This window comes from Drosophila mauritiana, chromosome 2L (assembly GCF_004382145.1).
Source record: "Drosophila mauritiana strain mau12 chromosome 2L, ASM438214v1, whole genome shotgun sequence".
Classification (NCBI taxonomy): Eukaryota; Metazoa; Arthropoda; class Insecta; order Diptera; family Drosophilidae; genus Drosophila; species Drosophila mauritiana.
This window is the reverse complement of record NC_046667.1, coordinates 11,526,691-11,547,554: the sequence shown is the minus strand read 5'-3', so window position 1 is coordinate 11,547,554 and position 20,864 is coordinate 11,526,691. Positions and strand designations below refer to the sequence as shown.

General features: G+C 44.5%; 2 protein-coding genes across 11 annotated transcripts; both read left to right on the top strand.

The window, feature by feature from the left end:
• Positions 1-1,812: 1,812 nt before the first annotated feature.
• LOC117146478 (cyclin-Y-like protein 1) lies at positions 1,813-5,171 on the top strand. The gene is made up of 3 exons (XM_033312721.1): positions 1,813-1,888; positions 2,958-4,033; positions 4,124-5,171. The coding sequence occupies exons 2-3, from the start codon at positions 3,202-3,204 to the stop codon at positions 4,504-4,506; spliced, it is 1,215 nt and encodes a 404-aa protein (XP_033168612.1). The 5' UTR covers positions 1,813-1,888; positions 2,958-3,201; the 3' UTR covers positions 4,507-5,171.
• Positions 5,172-6,225: 1,054 nt separating this feature from the next.
• Positions 6,226-20,420, top strand: LOC117151065 (gastrula zinc finger protein XlCGF57.1). Of its 10 annotated transcripts, none has more exons than XM_033318302.1 (8): positions 6,227-6,527; positions 9,585-9,697; positions 11,751-11,863; positions 11,974-13,274; positions 15,302-15,469; positions 16,172-16,912; positions 17,545-17,757; positions 17,845-20,420. In XM_033318302.1, exons 4-8 carry the CDS (start codon positions 12,206-12,208, stop codon positions 18,459-18,461), a joined length of 2,808 nt encoding a protein of 935 aa, XP_033174193.1. In that variant the 5' UTR covers positions 6,227-6,527; positions 9,585-9,697; positions 11,751-11,863; positions 11,974-12,205; the 3' UTR covers positions 18,462-20,420. The 10 variants fall into 10 exon arrangements, with proteins under 10 accessions (XP_033174195.1, XP_033174194.1, XP_033174193.1 ...); XM_033318301.1 differs by having other exon boundaries at positions 11,974-13,358; positions 16,175-16,912; XM_033318298.1 differs by having other exon boundaries at positions 11,974-13,358.
• Positions 20,421-20,864: the final 444 nt, after the last annotated feature.

Here is a 20,864-nt window from a genome sequence, read left to right as displayed (position 1 = left end):
GGACAAAAGTGAGAGCTGAAAGTGGAGGGCTTGAGTCGCAGGAGGATTTGATTTCCTTTCGTTTCGGTTTTTCTTTTCCTTAATCAACTTGAAATGTTTTCAAACGTTTTTCAAAATGTCTGATAGCGGGACCATTCTTTTAAGATTTACCACTGCTCTTTACCAATTTGAGCAGGGCGAAAACAAGCGGAAATCGTAGGGCATATCGAGATGGGAAAGCCGGCGAGCGAGAGAGCAGCAGAAAGTCAAAGGGCAGTGGTAAAAGTGCTTAGCAGTAAGGTACCAAATTATCAGCTGAAATTGGGATCATAGCTTTATTAAGGTAGTCGATAAATGTACGAACAAATCGTGGTGCAGATGTGTATAGCGGATGTCTACTAGTAGCCATAGCCACAAATTAAAGACAAACACGAACAGACAAACAGAACAAATAAACGTACACAGCAGATTAATCTACTCCTAACCATTAATGGGATAAATATAGCGCCAGAATACCTATTATGCGGACCGTAAATATTATTGAACAAACAGTGTATGTTAGTGTATATCAAACTTGAACGCTCAAAGCGATGCGCATGCATATATCGTATATATACATATATATATATAGCGACCTCTCTTGAAAATCTGTACAAAGTCCTGATTAATATAGCGTTAGGCTGCAGACCCTCGATCAAAACAAAAAAAAAACTGAAAAAGTTGTTATTTATCTCTGTTGAAAAATGGGAAATCCACAGAAACACTAATCGAACGTATGCAAACGGATATATATATATGAGGTTTACGATTCAATGTTATTAGCAAAAAGTAGTCTAGTAGTATCATTAACACACACATAGACATATTATATAGTTCCGGCCGATGTGCAAACTTGTTAACGAGGGAAACTTAGCTGATGGAACAATATGAAATACACAATTGCATACGGTAAATAAGTTGAAAGCAATCATTACATTTAAATAATAAATATAAACTACTTAACTATAAAGCCCCTAATGAAAAAAAAAATATACAAAAAATACATTTTGTGTAAATACAACTTGCACAGGATGCAAAAAGATGTAGTATATTAGCGGAATGCACTCTAACTAAAGGGAATACAGTAGCCATCCCACACCAACTAAAAACCGAAGGAATCGCATATTACTGAGATCTGTAAATAACTTTGTTTCATCTGTTCATTTATAGCCCAGTTATTTATATATCGTATAAGCAAACTAATTGTGTACTTTACAAGTTATCTCGAAACAAAAGCCTACTAATGAAACGTTTTTAATTTTCCTACTATGTTAAACTCAACATTTAATATGCATAAACTAACGGCGATGGTCTAAAAATTGCAAACAAGTATTTGAGAAAAAGGGTATATGGCTGAGATGTATGCTTATTACGAAATACTTTCAAGTAAATTATAATAACACCATATGACTTTTAATATACTAATAAAAATTCTTATTAAACCTAACTGGGGACGATTTTTTTGTGGGAAAGGAGGCGTTTTAACATCACTACAATTTTTAATTAATTAAAAGCCCGCCCTTTTTTGAATTTAGTGTTGCCACCTAGTCATAAGTGTGATATCGATAAGTGGCGTTTCAGTACTTTACTTATCGACTTTCTTACATTTCCCTTTAAATATATCCATTTGTTATAATTATGGGAATTGTAAATGATTATATATTTCAAGGACTTATTTATTATTTCTCACCAATATTTAAGTCTTTTGCAATGTTTTTAAAACTAGGCACTAGAGCATTTATCTGGTATTTTTATACCGCAAAATGCCATCTCTTAGCCGGATGCTGTTTTTGTGCTAACCATCAACGGCCACACCGGCACTGATATCTATCGATATTTATAAAATACGATACATTTCCTTTTCGAGCAGGTAATTAAACAAAAAACGCGAGAAAAACACCGAAGATGTGTGAAAAGTGTTGCACTACTAGCTCGCCCAACTGGCGGCCATCGCCCCACCAGTGAGATAGCAACCAACTAGGCGCAATCTCAAAATAATCCCGTTTTTGTGGCCATTCGTGGGTGTTTCTCCGGGCAGAGGCCGAGCAGCGCCGCCGGCGTCGACTGCGGCGCCAGCGTTCATTCATTCATTCACTGCAATGATTAATGTGCGGGGAAAAACAATTCAAGTGATTTGAGCAGTGATAGTAAGGAATCTAAAAACTGGGCAATCAGCTGCCCACCCGGTGACAAATTATCCCATAGCTCCGGCCTTCCGCGCCGTAAACAAAGTCACAAGCTTCGCTGCCGCCCCGCCCCTCCCAGAAATGGGAAGAAGAAGAGGAAGGCAGAGTCGTGCTCCCCACACAGAAAACAAGAAATCGGCGAAACTATAGCAAAAGACCTCGCCAAATTAGGCAACTTGCTGGCCAGTGTGTCGTGTCGCGGGTTAATTAACTTTTCGCACAACAATCTGGCCGGCCTTTAAGCCAAAACGATTCCGCCTATAAACAGAGCAAATAAATGGTAGATAGTGAAAATAGCACAGCTTGCAGATCGAATGCTGGAATACCCTAGACTATATTCTATATGCATGGCATATTTGGATTTCGTCATGTGACTTGTTTCACGTCATTATCTTTTAAAAAAACAAAGTTTTTATCATATCTACAGCAGACTTTCCCTACAATTTATATGATAGAAGTGTACCCAAACTTTCAAATCAATCAAATAGTCAGTCTTATCAACCGCATATTGTGGTTATTTCAATAGTAAAGTGATGCCATCAGTTAGATCATATTAAAATTCTTAGCACTAGAGAGTGTTATTAACAATAGTTTAAATGTAGTCAAAACTTCTCTGAAATCGAATAGCTCCCGCCCCACAAAAGGGCAGTGCAATTAATAATGGGTTATGGGATGAGAATGAGAACAGATTTGCAGATAAGATCGAATGAAAGCCGAGGCTAAGCGTTATCTACATACTTATATTCTTTGCAGCAAACGCTCGACGACGGGCAGCGGTAATTGTGGAGCGATAGAAACGCCAGCGCCATGCCCATAGACATAGACGCACGACGACCAAGTGCCAAAAGCGAGAACCGAGCGTGAGCGACTGCCAGGAGCAGGATCCGTATCCGGGGTCCATCCGCTAGTCAAGAGAGAGCGAGCGAGCGAGCGAGTGCCAAGCCAAGTTGCATTTAGTTTGAGCGCCCGACCAACCGAACCAATCCGAAACGGCAAAATGGGCAACAAGAACTCGTGCTGCGCGTACTCCAGTCCGCAGTCGGACCGCAAGTCGAAGGACATGCCGCCCGTCTTCGAGGAGCGAATCATTCAGCTGGGTCATCCGCCGCACACGTCACAGCACCAGCTGGACGGCCACCATGGATCCGCGTCGGCGGTGCACCTGCACCACCACCATCATGGCCACAATCAGCAGCAGAATCAGCAGGGCGGCGGCGGTGACAACTATGAGAACCAGCAGAATCTGCAGCACATCTCCGAGCGAGAGGCGCTGGAGGGCGAGGAGGATCCGTCGGTGGATCCCACCGCAGCCACCATGTTCCTGGAACGATCAAAGGTGGAGAACGGCGGCATGACGCGCAAGCGATCGCAACAGCAGATTGCCCAGCAGGCGGGCAGCGGCGGAGGAGGAGGCGGCGGTGGTGGCAGTACTCCCGGTGGCAATAGTTGCGGCGGTGGTGGCGGCATGAAGAAGAGCTCCTCCTGCTCGACGATCTATCTGGACGACAGCACTGTGTCGCAGCCGAATCTTAAGAATACGGTCAAATGCGTCTCGCTGGCCATTTACTATCACATCAAGAATCGGCAATCGGATCGCCGGCTGGACATCTTCGACGAGAAGCTGCATCCGCTGACCCACGACCAGGTACCGGATAACTACGACACGCACAATCCGGAACACCGGCAGATCTACAAGTTCGTGCGCACGCTCTTCAACGCCGCCCAGCTGACGGCCGAGTGTGCGATCATCACGCTAGTCTACCTGGAGCGGCTACTCACCTACGCCGAGCTGGATGTGGGACCCTGCAACTGGAAGCGCATGGTGTTGGGTGAGTGGAGTGCAGCAAGCTTCAGATATTCAAAATATATAACATCTCTAGCTTGGTATTGTTTACTAATCTACAATTGATCTTCTGCAGGTGCCATTCTCCTCGCCTCGAAGGTGTGGGATGACCAGGCCGTTTGGAACGTGGATTACTGCCAGATACTCAAAGACATCACCGTGGAGGACATGAACGAGCTGGAGCGCCAGTTCCTCGAGCTGCTGCAGTTCAACATCAATGTGCCGTCCTCGGTGTACGCCAAATACTACTTCGACCTGCGCACGCTCGCCGAGGCCAACGAGCTCAACTTCCCCACGGAGCCGCTGTCCAAGGAGCGGGCCCAGAAGCTGGAGGCCATGTCGCGTGTGATGCAGGACAAGGTCACTGCCGAGGCACTGAAGAACGGGATCAAGAAGTGGTCCTCCATGGACAACATCAGTCAGGGCGGGCCGCGTCGCAGCGTGGCCATACTATCGTGATTTATATTAGCTTACTAAAACCGAACAACCAACCAACAGCAGCAATGAGTCAAGAGATCCGTACTCTGTAGTCCGTAGTCCGATCGAACGTCATTGGAGAAACGTAGCTCAGCGCTGAATCAGATTTTGCATACAGATTCAGATACATTTCGTAGGCCACCCGGTTGCATAAGCTTTGCGGGTGGCTTTTTAGCCAGCACACACTCTAAGAAAGGAACACCCAAATGCGTGCAGAAAGAATCACAGTCTTATATACATATATACATACACGAAGAAAAGCGTTTTAACCACACGTCTCGAATTAAGGACCACTTTTTACATATATGTACATGCGATCGATGTATGTAAGCGAAACTACCGATGCAGTCAAGGATTTGGATGATGATTTTAAACGGAGACACAGAAGTACTACTACAGCAACGCGTAACCAATTGCCAAACGAAAGATCACAGAAGCAGAAAGAGAAACAGAAACAGAAACCTAAACCGAACAGTAGAGAATTGTTTGTACAAAATGGCTTAAATAATATTGTAATTGACTTGGCCACCTAATCAGCTGGCATCTAAGCAATTTAATCTCAACGGTTGGCCACGGCCACCAAATCGTCATTTACTTAGCGCGTCCGCGCCCAAAAAAAAAACATTTCCCTGTACATTTGTTACGAATTTAATTTGTTTACTTTGCACCCATTTTTCTTAATAACTTAATATGATTTCGTGTGATTCTTATATAGTTTCCATTTAGCTTTATACGATGAACGATATTCGGCTTCCCCGCGTCAGGCTTCAGGCACAAAACGATTTTTTGGGGGCGCGGCCTGCGGCAAGTTGATTTGTTTTTTGGTTCTTAGCATTAGAAAAACAAACAAAATCCGAGCGAGAGATGCGAGGAGCACAGCGCAATATTAACCCAAAAGATTTGTGAGTAAATTAATGTACTAGACATATAAGGATACGAATTATATGCAAAATGTATTTTATTTTGTAATTTATTTTACGATAAAGCTAAATAAAAGCAAATCAAAGAAATAGACTTTCTATATCTTAGTTCTTGTCGCTTTTTTCGAAAAAGGGGGTTTGAAATCGAATGGCGCTTGTTCGAAGTCAAGCCATTTGAAACAGAAAGTTTTTGAAACATTATATTGTCTTCATATCAAAGATCATGCATTTAGAAAGGACTTCCAGCTATTCTATATGTAAAAACATTTTTGAAACATTTTATCTTATTCTAAACAAGAGGATCGATCTTGGGATTTCTTTTCTTTGGAAAATCTTATAAAATGTATCGTATAATCCACTTATTGTCCTTCTTATAAAACCCTTTCCACAAAATACGGATTAAAAAAAACTCGAACAATATCAAGTGAAAAAGTAATTATCGTTGCCTACATAATTTGCTTTTCTACATTGTAAATCCTCCACTTGCGTATGCAAAAAAGAACTCTCTAAAATTTGAAGTAAGATCTTACTATTTAGGTTTATACTTTCAGAAATGTTATAATTACAATTACACATCAAAACTTATTAAATGTACGCTACTAGTTATTTTTTTATTTAAGAATATTTTACAAAAAACTAAATTTCCAAAGCTATCGACGCAGTGCCATCCCTAGTTTGGTATTTTTGTGTCCTTGGTATCTTTCCAAGTTACATTGCAAATAAATCAGCCCGGTCACACTGCGAGCGCTGGAGAACTATCGATTTAGATATCGATGTCATATCGATACTTCTTCCAGCTCTATACACTGCTTCTCTCGCTCTTCCGCCCGCAACTGAAACTCTGGATCCGCGTTAAATGTAAAGAAAATAAAGACACCGCTCTAATTAAATGGCCAACCGCAAGTGTACAGTGCGCGCAATGCAGTTAGTGACCAGTGGAGAGTGATGTGCGAGATCGGGCCACGAAACCAAGATCGCCATTGAGCAATCCGGGAACGGCGTCTGTTGAAAAGGGACGCTGCTGCAGGCAGAAAAAGGAGTGGTAGCTCGCTGGTCTATGGATAAACCCTGACTATATCGCTGGTAAGTGCAATTCGAATTGGCGACTCCTGCATTCGTATTCAAATTGGCCAATTGGACCCGGTCGAATTTGTGTGCCTAACCGTTTTGCCGCCTTTTTGTGCCCAAGCCCCGAAAAAGCAGCACATCTATGGGAGGGGGTTGGTGGAGGGAGCTGCGGAGGCAGCGGCAGCGAATCGTTAATAAGAACAACGCAATCGCACGCACACACACATGCGGGCTCGAGCACGCATTGTATCTGTATCTTGCGGTGTCTCTCGTAGTCGCTCTCGCTCTCTCGCTGCCTCCACACCTCTTGCCAGTGCTGGCCACTTGAATTCTTTCTAGCCAGTTTTTGTAATTGGAGTGAGTGCAGGTGCTCCTTAGCTAGATTTCTACTCTGAGTGCTAAAAGGAGTTGAGGTAGTTTTCATCTAACATGAAGATTTGTTCTAGGGGATACTTTAATCAGTAATTTATTAATGGTTTTTTAACGTTTGTCATTTTTATACAAGGTTATAAATATTAAATTGAATTATTTTTTATAAGTGTTTTCGATTTTCATATATTCCGATCAGGTAAACTGCCTTGTTATTAAAGTTCGTTTTTCTCTGTGGCTTATGTAAATGTTAGCTTAGCGCAGCTGATCTATCTTTATCTTTTATCTTAACTTATAAGGCTCATTACTGAACATTCGTGCTAATCCGCTTGATCCCTGTTATTTCTTATGCTTTTGCCATATAAATATAACACATTTCAATAAGATAGTCAGATAGCCTAGTTATTATGCTACATTAAAAAAGTTCAATAAGTAACTCTTAAATGTAAGAGTCGAATCAATAGATCCCCTCGCCAAAGCCAAACCGCCTGCACTGGCTCTCCCACTGGACTTTTGTGCTTTCGGCTGCCGCCCGAACGCGTCGCACGAAGAACTTTTACATCGGTCGCCTTTGCCTGCTCGCCTTCTGCTGCCTCCGCGTCTCATTCAGTTTTCAGTTTGCTTTGCTCTGTTCGCCGTTCACCACCGCCTCTCACCCGCGCGGCGTTTCGATTCTGATTGCCACTACTGTTGCACACACACACACACACATTCGCCGGAGAGTGTGCCCGCCACCACCACCGTTGCAATATCAAGTAAATTTTCATATACTGGCGTCATAAGAACGAACCGAACAACCTTTTTAAAGCTTGTAAAAACTGCAGTGTGTTGTACGAGGGGGGAAGCTGCTGGAGGGGGTGGGTCGGAAATAAAGGGATGGGGAGAGGGGCAAGTACCGGGGCTGATTGGAAACAATTGTGTTTATTTGTGAAATTCGCAGGCAAAAAAGAATGCGAGAATTATTAATCAAATGACTTTGCGGTCGACTTTGCTGTCAGTGTATTGGTGTGTGAGTGTTTTGGTGTGCGAGTGCGAGAGTATCTGTGTGTGCTTGTGTATGTGAGCTGCGCACATCCACAGCTACAGAGTTCCCATTAACGTCATCATCGTGTCATTCTTGCAAGTTGTAGAGCGGGAGAGGGGAGACGCAGGGTTGCATTTTTCTGAAATTTATTAACTATAGCACTTTGAGCGATCGGTGGCGCTCTCCGAATTGGCACTTTTTTTCGCCGCCATATGTTAGAACTCAGCTCCCGATTCCAATTCCTTTGGCTTTTCCAATTGTGCTCAGAGATTTGTGCCTATCTGTTTTGTTTAACAATTATGAAATGCACACTAATTGGCTGTAATGAAAATGTGACGGACGTTTCTCCAACTCGATCCTCCTTCTCCTCTCTCTCGCTCTTTTTCCTATTCGATTCGCCGCTCTCTCGGTCGAAATTTGAGCGACAGCCAAACAAAATTAAAAATAAAAAGCGGCAGCAGCGGCAATAATTATAACTATAACTTGAGTTTCGGATCTCGGCATATACAGAGGTGGTCAAAAGTATTTACACAACGAGCTTTTTTTTCAATTAGTTGACAATTGAAAAAAAAGCTCGTTGTGTAAATACTTTTGACCACCTCTGTAGAATGTGAGCCAAAAGGCAAAACTTGTATCGACGCGCCGCCTGTACCCGCTTCTCTCTCTCTCTTTCGCGCTCTCTCGCTTGCTCGTTAGCTACTCTCTCAGCTTTCATTTTTTCTGTCTCGCCTCCTCGCTTTATTTTGTACTTACGCTTTGCGATTCAATTCGTTTTTATTGGTTTTCCGCTTTAGGCGGCTGGGAATTGTACGTAGCGTCGTTCGTGCAAAACGTTGTTGCTGCTGGGCCAGGGGGATAAGGGGTGGCGTTGCCGTTGTCGTTCAATGAATAATGAGAGACAATGTAAGGCAAAGAGAGGGAGAGAGGCAGGAGCGAGAGAGGCGAGACGAGAATAACAAAATAAAAAAAGCAAAGCCGTGTACAAAAGTGCACGAAAAGCAGTGGGCAAGAAGGGAATAAAGAGGAGGCGGCATGGCAAGAAAGACACAACTTTTTTTTCCCTGCTGGCAGCCAAAAGCAAACCAGAATGGGGAGAGGGAGAGAACGAGGAGAGGCCCCCCGTCTAGAATCTAGAAGAAAAGCAGAGAAGACTGACTGGCCGAGGAGGAGATGCACGCACATACAGCTCTTCTAGATATAGATACAATTAATTTGATTTGTTAGCACCGAAACCGCACCGCTCGCTTCGAATTGGAATAGTTGGAAATGTAAAATTTGCAATGCCCCCCCGATGGCAATTCCAATTCCCATTCCCTTTCCAATTAGAGTTAGAATATTTTTGCTCTTCTTTCCACGCAGACGCAGCCTTAGTTTCGATGTGTTGGTGACTTTTGCATACATATGGATGTACTTATACATATATTGACTGCAAATAAATTTTCGCTTGATTTGCTTTCGCCCCCCTTTCCGCTCTTTCCACACACGTATGCAAGTATGCATGGCTGTGTGTGTGTGTGGAAGTGGAACCAAAACTGAAACCGAAACTAGCAGCAAAGGGAAAAGGGGAAGACTGTACCGCGGGCCGTTTGAATATTTCGCGTAAACATAAACACCGCAAACAAACTGTTGCTCACTGGTTATTATTGTTGCCATGTCTCCCCTCTCGTTTCTGCTTGCAGGTGGCCCGGCCCAAAGGAACATCCGCATCCGTCTAAATATACTTTCAAGTCCGCTCCTGGCGAGCCTCCCCAGTAAAATCGGCGGAATCGGGCCAAGAAGAGAATCACATGAGGTAAGTGATTTCAATTGCTGCTGTATTCACATCAAAATACAGGGTGACTTTGCCGCTCACCACCCAAAGGGGTTATTCAACCCCATTCGATACGGATCATTCTTGTTTTTGGACCATATGGTATAGTGTTCTCGTATAGAACAGCGCTTCTATAATCTTCTATAATAATAATTTATAATCCCTTCCGTAACGAGTAACCTAATTCGTTGGATAGCAACTGCTCGAATGCAAATCTCAAAGTTTCAAAATAAACTTGTATGGTTGTTGTTCTTACTTCCTTAATTTCCTGCAGTTTCTGGATATTACTTTATCAAGAGATGCCTTAAATAATATTACTTTAGATTTTTAAATCTATGTCATCGGTCTATTGCAGATCATCCCAAAGATTCTAGTAAAATCATAATATTCTTGACAAATTCTTATAAAGCTTAAGGGGCGTAATACGCTGGATTCACTTTACTGAATCAAGACTAAATTGCAATAATGACCCATCACTTGAAAGTTATCTGAAAGATATGCTTAGATACATGGAATTGGGGATACCCGGTAGTTAACACAAAATTCTTTTGATCCGTTGATGAAGTGCTAAGGTTTTTGACCTGCGTTTGCGGTTTGCACTCGATTAATTCGTTTTGTGGCGATGCTTGAGTTACAGTTACTTAATAGTGGGCGGGGGTCCAGCCCCTTTGTAGATTGGGCCATTTGTCTTGCGTTCTGTGCTTGGCTTCATCAGCACTTTACATGCCCAAAACGAAACCCGCCCACTTTTCTTTTTTGTTTTTTGTGTTTCTGCCCGGGCTGGGCACTTGCACACACACATGTGCGTGCAGAAGACATATGTACATATGTATTTGGAGATTTGCACACACACATCAATGAAACATTCCTACCTCACCACATTAAAAGTGGCGCCCTTTTTTAGTGTCCTTTCTCCCGCTCTGCGCTCTCCTCGATGTTTGCTGAATTATTTGCTCGAGAAAAACAAGAGAGTGTGAGAGCGCAATCACGGGGGAGCTTCGCTCCACTCCTCGCCTCCTCTCTCTCTCTCGCTACCATTTGCTTAGCATGTAAGCTGTAAGCTGTAACTGTAAAGCGCTTAGCGAAAAGGGGCGAAACCAGGACCTATGCAAACACTCCCCACCTCTCCCGCTCATGCGCGCGCTCTCCCTCTCTTCTATTGGAGCTCCCCTTACGCTCTCCCCTTGTGCACTCGCTCATCCATCTTTAATTCGCAGCTCGGTTTTTCCTACACACGCACACACTTACGCGCGTTGTCTTTAATCGATTTGTACTTCTTGATATTTACATCAGCTCCCCCCTCCCCCTAACTCGTTTTGCTCTTCCCTCTCTTACACGTTGCGCGCTCGCTCTCTTCTGCTTGCATTCTCTGATTGGATATCTAAATCCTGGATCCTGCCCCTCCCTCGACTTAACAGCCTCAAATTCCAGCTCCACTCCCATTTTCGTGTCCCTTGTCATTCGTTTTGCTGCCTTTTGCCATTTACAATTTATATAAAGTTATTTCATTGTAGGCCCTCTTCTTCTTCCTTTTATTCCTTCGGTGATGAAGACATACATAGCAATATGGGTGTGTGTGTGAATGTGTGTGAGTCCTGTGGTCCGCTAATGGGCAATTTATATCACTTTTAATGCCCAGCAGCGAAATCAATAAAACGAAGAGCTAGCTGGCCAACATCTTTTTACATAAATTAGTTCTGGGTGATGATTGTTTACTTTGTGTGTAAGTGTGGGGTTAGGGCTCAACTGTACTTGTGTGCACGTACATACATGCAACTGACATTTGCATTGTTGCACTGCAAATGTCCTGTAATGTCCTTCGGCACCAGAATGCTGTCAAAATGCCACAGGACCAACACCTTCACTTCGACCGTGTGCTTATCTTTGTCTGATCATCCTGCTAAATATCATATGGATAGTCCTTTGTAAGTCAGCTTTATGCTGCAGCATATTTGCAACATCATACATCATATCCTCGTAGATAAACCTTTTCCAGTCAATAGATTTGATTCCAATAAATTTCATTCATTTACAGGTGAACAATACAAATTGGTTGTGCGCCAATTACACACTCAAATGGATCAACTGTTAAAGTAGCAGCCACAACATCAGCCCCACGGGAGCCAGAGCAACGGCAGCAATTTCATGGTAATTGTCCCCCGTCAGCGTCGATAAGAAAGACCTCGAAAAATACCTGAGTAGCCAGAGATTAAGTGACACCACCTCCACCTTCCACTTGCATTTTTTGTTTGTTGTAGCCACGCTCAGCGAAAGCAGTCGACAGCAGCAACAACAGCAATATGTAGGCGCTCCTCAGCAGCAACACATGAAATACAACAACCAAGAACAGCAGCAGCAACAACAACAACTACTCCCAACAAACCAATAACTCCCAAAACAAAACAACAACACAACAACAAGAACATCATTAGGATATAGGAATCAGGGAACGAGCAACGCCACAACGATCGCCCGGATCTGGACACAAGAATGCAGCACGTGAGCGCTGCCAGCTCTGTGCCATCAGTAGTAACTCCTGTTGTGACCACTGGTGGGACAACGATTACATTGGGCGGCCCACCACCGCTTCCTAAATCCGAGCACAAAGAGGATGGCAAGCCGCCGCACGGCATCGAAATGTACAAGGTGAACATTGAGGACATTTCGCAGCTCTTCACCTACCACGAGGTCTTTGGCAAAATCCACGGCGATGTGGTCAATCATCAATTAGCAGCAGCCCACGGCGGCCAGTTGCCACCACCTCCTCCGCTACCGCCGCAGGTTACCAGCCATGCGGCGAGTGCAGCGGCAGCCGCAGCAGCGGCGTCCACGAATAATGCCGCCGTTGCAGCGGTAATGGCATCAGCGAATGCAGCAGCGGCCGCGGCGGCAGCTGCATCGGCGGGGGGAGGACTACCGCCGGCCACCAGCGGCAATGGGGGCCAGCAGGTGACGGTGACGACGACCAGCAGCTCGACTAGCAGCGGCGGGAGCACCACCAGTGGGGGCACCACGACCACGGCGGGTGAGTTGCTTATGCCTAAAATGGAGGGCGGCATTCATGGCGTGGACGGCAGCGGCAATGGCGGCAATGGTGGCGGGCAAAACGTGGCGCTGGCGCCAGACGGTACGCCCATTGCGACGGGGACGCACGTCTGCGACATCTGCGGCAAGATGTTCCAGTTCCGGTACCAGCTGATCGTGCACCGGCGCTACCACAGCGAACGGAAGCCGTTCATGTGCCAGGTGTGCGGCCAGGGGTTCACCACGTCGCAGGATTTGACGCGCCACGGCAAGATCCACATTGGCGGGCCCATGTTCACCTGCATCGTGTGCTTCAATGTGTTCGCGAACAATACGAGCCTGGAGCGGCACATGAAACGGCACTCGACGGACAAACCGTTCGCCTGCACCATTTGCCAAAAGACCTTTGCCCGCAAAGAGCATCTGGACAATCACTTCCGCTCGCACACGGGCGAAACGCCCTTCCGTTGCCAGTACTGCGCCAAGACGTTCACGCGCAAGGAGCACATGGTCAACCATGTGCGCAAACACACGGGTGAGACGCCACATCGTTGCGATATTTGTAAGAAGTCCTTTACGCGCAAGGAACACTATGTTAACCACTACATGTGGCACACTGGTGAGTGTGATTGATTGGTGGGGGCGGACAATGCGAGCGGCGAGCGCCAAAACAAAAAGACAGATCAGATTCTCTCAGAACTAAATACCGAAAAAAAAATATATATATATATCCAAGACCAACTCCAGTCAGACCAAATTCTATCCATAGAGTACAAGAACAACAACAGCCATCACCACATCACACAAACCAACCAAACCAACCAAGAACCAAATCAAAAATTCAATCAACCAACCAAACCAATCAAAAAGAATTGACAACAAGCACCGCAAAAAATATATAAACTTCATCGTGCGTCCTACGTCTTCTTCCACCCACTCTCTCATACACTTCTATCTCGCTCATCGCTTGTGCTTCTTCTACCCGCCAACTCCCACAGTCCCGCCCACTGTACTCACACAGAGAGAAAAAACATAAACTGAAATTGGTCATTAATTTGGGTACCTTTCCTGGCCAAATAGTTCAACTATCTTATCACCAACTTGCTTAGAATGTGCCGAAATGCAAATTTAATTTCGTTTAAAAACATCTTACAAATGTTTTCCAAATTCCATGATCTATATTCACACTATAACCGCATGAATTCCTTTTTAATCTTCATTTTTTAAATGACAACATCATTAGGAATAGTATTACAAATCAGTTCAGAAACAAAACAACTAATTGTGCCTAAGGGTTTCATAAATTCAATAATTGCATATACATTACGGCACTCAAGCTAAGGTTTTTAATTCTCTAGAACTTTTAGGTATAGATAGAGTTCTGATTTTTTTCTCTGTGTCAACTAACGCTTCATGCGAGCAAATCTCCAAAGAACTGGAGAACGCTCCTCGCCTAATCCCGCTACAAAATTAAAAGAAAACACGCTCATACCGCTCCATTTCCCCCCAACCATGATCTCTGCATCACACATCCCCAGCTTCACCAAGTCTTAATCATGCTCACATGCACCACCAATCCAAACACTTCATCCAGTGCTCGCTCCACTCCATCACTCCAAGTCCATGTCCAATCCTTCACTCCCGTTTCGATTCGATATCTAATGCCTGTGCAACTTTGTCTACGCTCTCTCTGCTGTCGAACAGGGTGTCCAAAGCAAAGAAAAGTCAAGAAAGTAAAGAAAAGCTAAGAAAAGTTCGTTGTTGCTGCTTGTCGATTGCCAACGTCTCTGTGTAACTGCGACATTTCACACTCGATCACACGAAAGCAATTGGATCACACACAACACAAGAAACACGCACACACACACACCAACCAGCTCACCTGCATAAATATCTGCTAGGTAGGCTTAGAAACCTACCTTAAACTTTAGCTCTTTGGCCAAACTTTCTTCTGGAACCGCACGTTCCGCACAAAAACGTAAAAAAGAACAGCATCCTGAGGATCAGCATTGAGTAGAAGCAGAGTTGACAGGCACACACAAAACAAGACACACATCCAATGAACATCATCCACACCACATACAATCCACAACACATCTGACACCACCACGCCCACGTCCATATGCCCGAGCCAGCAGCCTCCGTTCGCTTCGTTCGTTCGAAACCACAACAACGCAAGCCACGGCCAGTTTCACACCAAACAGAAAAAAAAATACGAAGAAAAGATTTTAATACGAAAGAAATAAACCCACCCACCCACGCAGCCACCCCATCACTAAACAACTTAAAAAAAAGAAAAAAGAAAAAAAAAATAAGACTGAGCGGTGCGCGAGGATGGGTCGGGGGATCTGAAATTTTGTTTTTTCTCCGATTCGCCAACATTTCTCCAATGGGCTGCCGCAAGGATCCCTTTTGGAGAAATGGTCGCTGATTCGAGTTGAGCGAGAAAAAAGAAAATGCTTGCGCTAACGAATGCGATTTTGTCTTGTCGAACGAGATCAAACGCCATTCCCTATATACAACAATTCCGTTCTGTTCTGCTACCCTCTCCCACATATCCAGGTCAAACGCCGCACCAGTGCGATGTCTGCGGCAAGAAATACACGCGCAAGGAGCACCTAGCCAACCATATGCGATCACATACCAACGAGACGCCGTTCCGTTGCGAGATCTGCGGCAAGAGCTTTAGCCGCAAGGAGCACTTCACCAATCACATACTTTGGCATACAGGTAAAGAGACAAAACGAATCGTAAGCCCGCTTCCTGCACCTCGATCCCGATCGAATCCTATCCACCAGTCCGTCCAGCCTCCAGCTACAGTCCACGACACATAAAAAAACCTTGTATACACAGACACTTGGCGGCGCAGCGATAACGAACTCTGGCTAGGATTGGGGTAAAAGCTAGTTGCACTCCACTGTTCTTCGTGGATCAATTACTTCTTCATATGTTCTAATATAACTAACGTTTGATTTAGAATGTAGTCTTAGAATTCCTTACAGCAATTGTATGTTTTGATAGTCACTTTCAGCGTAACTCTATAAAAATATGTTTTGATAGGACTTAACTAAGAAGTCAGCCAGTTTTTAAATTCTTTTCTTTAATCGGTTTTCAATGTTTAAAAGCTGATTGATTCTAGATCTTAAAGTTTTCTACTTCTCTTTAATCCCTTGAAACTCAAGGTTTAGATATATGGTATGTTCTTGTAGTTAGTTTTCCTAAAATATAGATCGCGGAGACAGTGAACACACGATTTTCCCCCGTCGCCTAGAGGAGATATACAACACAATACCAATCCGCGCCAGGTGTCCAGTGACCCGCAACCAGCCAGCCCAAACCATGACCGCCCCCCCCTGTTCCATGGCGATGATTACTAATCTCTAAACATTTTTTCGTCCCATTCGCGCGACACCAACACATTTGCCACGCAAGCAGGCGAGACGCCGCACCGGTGCGACTTTTGCTCCAAGACGTTTACGCGCAAGGAGCACTTGCTTAACCACGTGCGCCAGCACACGGGAGAGTCGCCACACCGCTGCTCCTACTGCATGAAGACGTTCACGCGCAAGGAGCACCTGGTCAACCACATACGCCAGCACACGGGTGAGACACCGTTCAAGTGCACGTACTGCACGAAAGCGTTCACGCGCAAAGATCACATGGTTAATCATGTACGGCAACATACAGGCGAGTCGCCGCACAAGTGCACGTACTGCACCAAGACGTTTACGCGCAAGGAGCACCTGACGAACCATGTGCGCCAGCACACGGGCGACTCCCCGCACCGCTGCTCCTACTGCAAGAAGACCTTCACGCGCAAGGAGCACCTGACGAACCATGTGCGCCTGCACACGGGCGACTCGCCGCACAAGTGCGAGTACTGCCAGAAGACGTTTACGCGGAAGGAGCACCTCAACAATCATATGCGCCAGCATTCGAGCGACAATCCGCATTGCTGCAACGTTTGCAACAAGCCGTTTACGCGCAAGGAGCACCTGATCAACCATATGTCCCGGTGCCACACCGGTGACCGGCCCTTCACCTGCGAGACGTGCGGCAAATCGTTCCCGCTCAAGGGCAATCTGCTCTTCCATCAGCGTAGCCATACCAAGGGCCAGGAGATGGAGCGGCCATTCGCCTGCGAGAAGTGCCCCAAGAACTTCATCTGCAAAGGTGAGTGAGCTCTATGATTGTTGGCTGTGCGTTGCATGCATCCAGTGGAGGCACGCGTGGCGTGGCGTCAGCATAGTGTCCCAGCTACAGTCATAATCCAAATACCTTAATCCCAATCCTTCTCTCCAGTTGCTGTTGTGGGGATTGCTTTCACAGCCTCCAAATGTCGTTTTCGTGGGTCGATTCTAGTCAGAAACCAAATCAAAAATCTTAGTTTTTCAAAAGATTCATGTTTCTTTACTTGTTTTATTTATTTAATATATGTAGCTCTTTTAATTAAACAGTAAAGAAAAACCATCCTAAAAGTAGAATTTCAAATAATATTGAAATTAAATACATATTGTGAACAAGGTTCTTGATTTAATAATATAACTAAGTACATTTTATGATCAGTGCAAAGTTTGTTGCATTGAAAAGCAAATGATTTGAATTAATAGTAGATTACTTTTAGCAATATTTAAGATTTCGGTTTCTTGTTAACACAAAGTATGACTAGACATTTACCTTTGAGCCTAATTTGCATGCCGACAACGACTGTGAGAGCAAGCCCCCAAAACTTACCTGAGCCGTTTTCGAAATTCAAGATCCCCGACGATCAGATCTTCATGTCGCTTCCATTGTCCGTTTCGCAGGTCACTTGGTCTCGCACATGCGCTCCCATTCGGGTGAGAAACCACACGCGTGCACACTGTGCAGCAAGGCGTTCGTCGAGCGCGGCAATTTGAAGCGCCACATGAAGATGAATCACCCGGATGCTATGATGCCGCCACCACCCGTGCATCCGCATCCGCAAATACCGGCTGGTGTGCTGACGCAAGTCAAGCAGGAAGTGAAACCGATCATAAGTGAGTCGGCAAACACGACTGCGCTAGCGCAAGCGAGTCTCCCCGTGCCCAAGTCGCCCAACTTAACCGGTCCTCCTACCGTTTCAGTTCCCCATCACTCGGCGACCACCACGATGCACACCATCCAGCAGATCACGGCGGGTGCGGCGGGCGGAGCCGGCGCGGTCCAGTTAACTCCGGGTCTGGTGCCCCTGGTTACCTCCACGCTCATCTCACATAATGCGGCTGCCCAACAACAGTCGCAGAAGCAGCAAGCAGCCGCCGCAGCAGCTGCACAGCAACAGGCCGCAGCCGCCGCTGCTGCCCAACAGCAAGCAGCCCAGCAACAGGCGGCTGCTGCACATCAGCAGCATCAACAACAAGTGGCCGCGCAACATCAACAGCAGGCTGCAGTGGCTGCTCACCAGCAGCAGCAACAGCAGTTGCAGCAGCAGCAACAACTGCTTCAGTTGTCCATCCAACAGGCGGCCCACCATCATCAGCAGGAGCAGCATCGTCAACAGCAGCAACAGCAACATCAGCAGCAACAACAGCAGCAGCATCACCAGCAGCAACAGCAGGGTCATCCGCAGGCCCCGCCACCGCAGCAGCAACAGCAGCCGCCGCCCATCGCCTTGATCAGTGACCCAAGTGCTCTGGCACGCGCCGCCATCCAGCTGCAGCATCTGCCAGCGAACGTGGAACAGCACCCGGTTGTTTACTAACAGTAGCCCCTCCTGCACGGCTACACTCCCACCACAGCACACTCCAGCAGCACGACGAGCACCTCAATAGCTGCCACAGCGGCCACTGCGTCGTCGCAAGCGGCGTGGTGAAGGCATGCGTGCCACCAGTGAGCCAGTGCTAGTGAGCCGAGCTGACGCGACTTCTCTAAATAGGACACACACCATAACGAGCGCACCCCATATAAGCAGCTAGTTGTATGTACAATAGTTTTAGCAGCGCGCTGGTTACGCTGATCGGTGGCCCCAAGCGGATATCGCGGTACGCTGGGTTTCTAGGGTGTGACGATTTTTAAAGCAAGCGTGTGTGGTAAAATATTACTTTTAGGACAAAATGGTACGGTATGTATGCCGTTTAAATGTCCAGTCTTCTAAAGCCCCAAAATTCAAGTGATGTTAACTAAATATTTCGTTGGCAACTATTTAGATTTTAATTCGTGAAATATTGTAAAGCAAACAATTTGAAATAATCAAATCACCCTAGAAACTCAACGAGATGTATTTCCCAATCGCAAGCAAACTAAACACTCCTCAACTAGTCTGCCGCCGCCAGCTTTAACGTGCAATACGAATCATCTCATAGTTTGTTCTTGGTATCTCTCCCTTTTATGTGTATCTTTAATGCTTAGGCGCTTAGCGTCTAATTTTATTCACGTGTTTTCTACATTTTTGAAATGTGTGCCAGGCGGCGCGTGACTTTGTTTGGTTCGATCGATTTGGTTTTTGTGATATCCAATTGTTCCTAAGCTGCGCTTAGTGAATCAAATGGATCCGAAGACCAATCCGACTCAGGCAATTTTCTCGCTAGACACTTAAAGTTAAGGGGTTTTTGTTGCCGTAACCAGCAAAAGCGCACCCTCTTGTATTTTTTATTGTGTTTTGTCTAAGTTATGATTTAATCCATATGGAGCGACATTCATAGAAAGCATCCTCATCATACATAAACATATGCAGATATGCATAGGCATACAATTATAATATATACTTATAGTTTGTAAATAACACGCAACAAGACCCTTGGAAATCTATCGAAAATTATTATCACAATTGTATTATTTTTGCATTTTCCAAGGAGGATCATTGATAGCGAGCTAACGCGCGAAAACTTTCACATATATTGGCCAAGTGTAGTCCTTAACCCAGTTTACAATATATCGAGCCCTGAAAGTGGGGCTGTGATGATTATGAGATATATATATTATTATATGACAGTGGAAACAGAAGCAGCATAACGGCAGACCCAACTAACGAGATAATGAAAAGGGATTAAACAAACAAGTTATTATATTTAATGTTAGTTGATCTACTAAAAGTAATAATTGAAAGCACGGATCGAAGGAATGGAGATAGGAGTTCCCGCGTGGGAGAGCGAGTAGTTTTTAGTTGGGCGCGTCGCCCAATCATTATGATTACAATTACAATTACGATTATGATATATGAATACTAAACCTATAACAACAAGTTATTACCCCACTATTAAAGTTAACAAGCAACAACAACAACCCATACATATACATATATACGACTAGGCACAACTCTAAAATTAATTATAACCCTTAACTGTGCTTGTGTTGAAAACAGCAAACATTAAGAACAAGTTAAAGCCGTAACGAAATAAAAGAAAGTGAAAAATTAACGAGAAAGCCCCAAGCGCCACAAGCAACAACATATCTGCTTTAAATTTTACAAAAAAAGGGAAATCTATAAAAAAAGTAATATTAAACACGAGTCAACGTTTAATAATTTAGTAAGAAAACTCACCCTACACAGACAAACTGACAGACATACGACCTACACATTATGCTTCCTTTTAAATGCAACATTTTATACATTTAATTATCGAGAATTGAATGCTTAAAATACAATTTTAATTTAATTTAACAAACTGTAACTGTACACGAATAAACGGAAAATGTAAAACTGTTTGTTTAACCATTTGAAGACAGAACTTGGTTTTATTTAACCTAATTTTATTGATTCACAATCATCGCAGCAAAGTGCACATATTGAATACACTTCGAATGCAGGGAACAATTGAAAATTGTAAGAAATTATCATTGATATGCATGTATTTTGCTTTCACACTGAAAATAATTGTTTTCGAAGTCGCAAACACACACTATCACACGTCTATAATTATGTAGTTGAGTATCCGTGTTAGTTTTTGGGTGTTTTTGGATTTTAGGTGATGTGTATAGAGCGCAGTATACAGAATGCATATAGAGATATATATTATTGTACGATTATTGACTAATATATAACGGATATGTATGTGTAGTACGTGAAAGGCAAGTTTAAGGAAACGACAATTCACTTGTGTTGCAATATTAATGAACAAACGAAATAATTTACTTATAAGTTGCGTAGTGCAAGCCGTGAGAATAG

Excerpts from the sequence above, each read along its gene's own strand:
- LOC117146478 (XM_033312721.1), top strand. The coding sequence starts at position 3,202 with ATGGGCAACAAGAACTCGTGCTGCGCGTACTCCAGTCCGCAGTCGGAC. Across the intron at positions 4,034-4,123 it reads CTGGAAGCGCATGGTGTTGG|GTGCCATTCTCCTCGCCTCG; the intron begins GTGAGTGGAGTG and ends GATCTTCTGCAG.
- LOC117151065 (XM_033318300.1), top strand. The coding sequence starts at position 12,206 with ATGCAGCACGTGAGCGCTGCCAGCTCTGTGCCATCAGTAGTAACTCCT. Across the intron at positions 15,470-16,171 it reads TCACATACTTTGGCATACAG|CAGGCGAGACGCCGCACCGG; the intron begins GTAAAGAGACAA and ends TTGCCACGCAAG. Across the intron at positions 17,758-17,844 it reads GGAAGTGAAACCGATCATAA|TTCCCCATCACTCGGCGACC; the intron begins GTGAGTCGGCAA and ends CTACCGTTTCAG.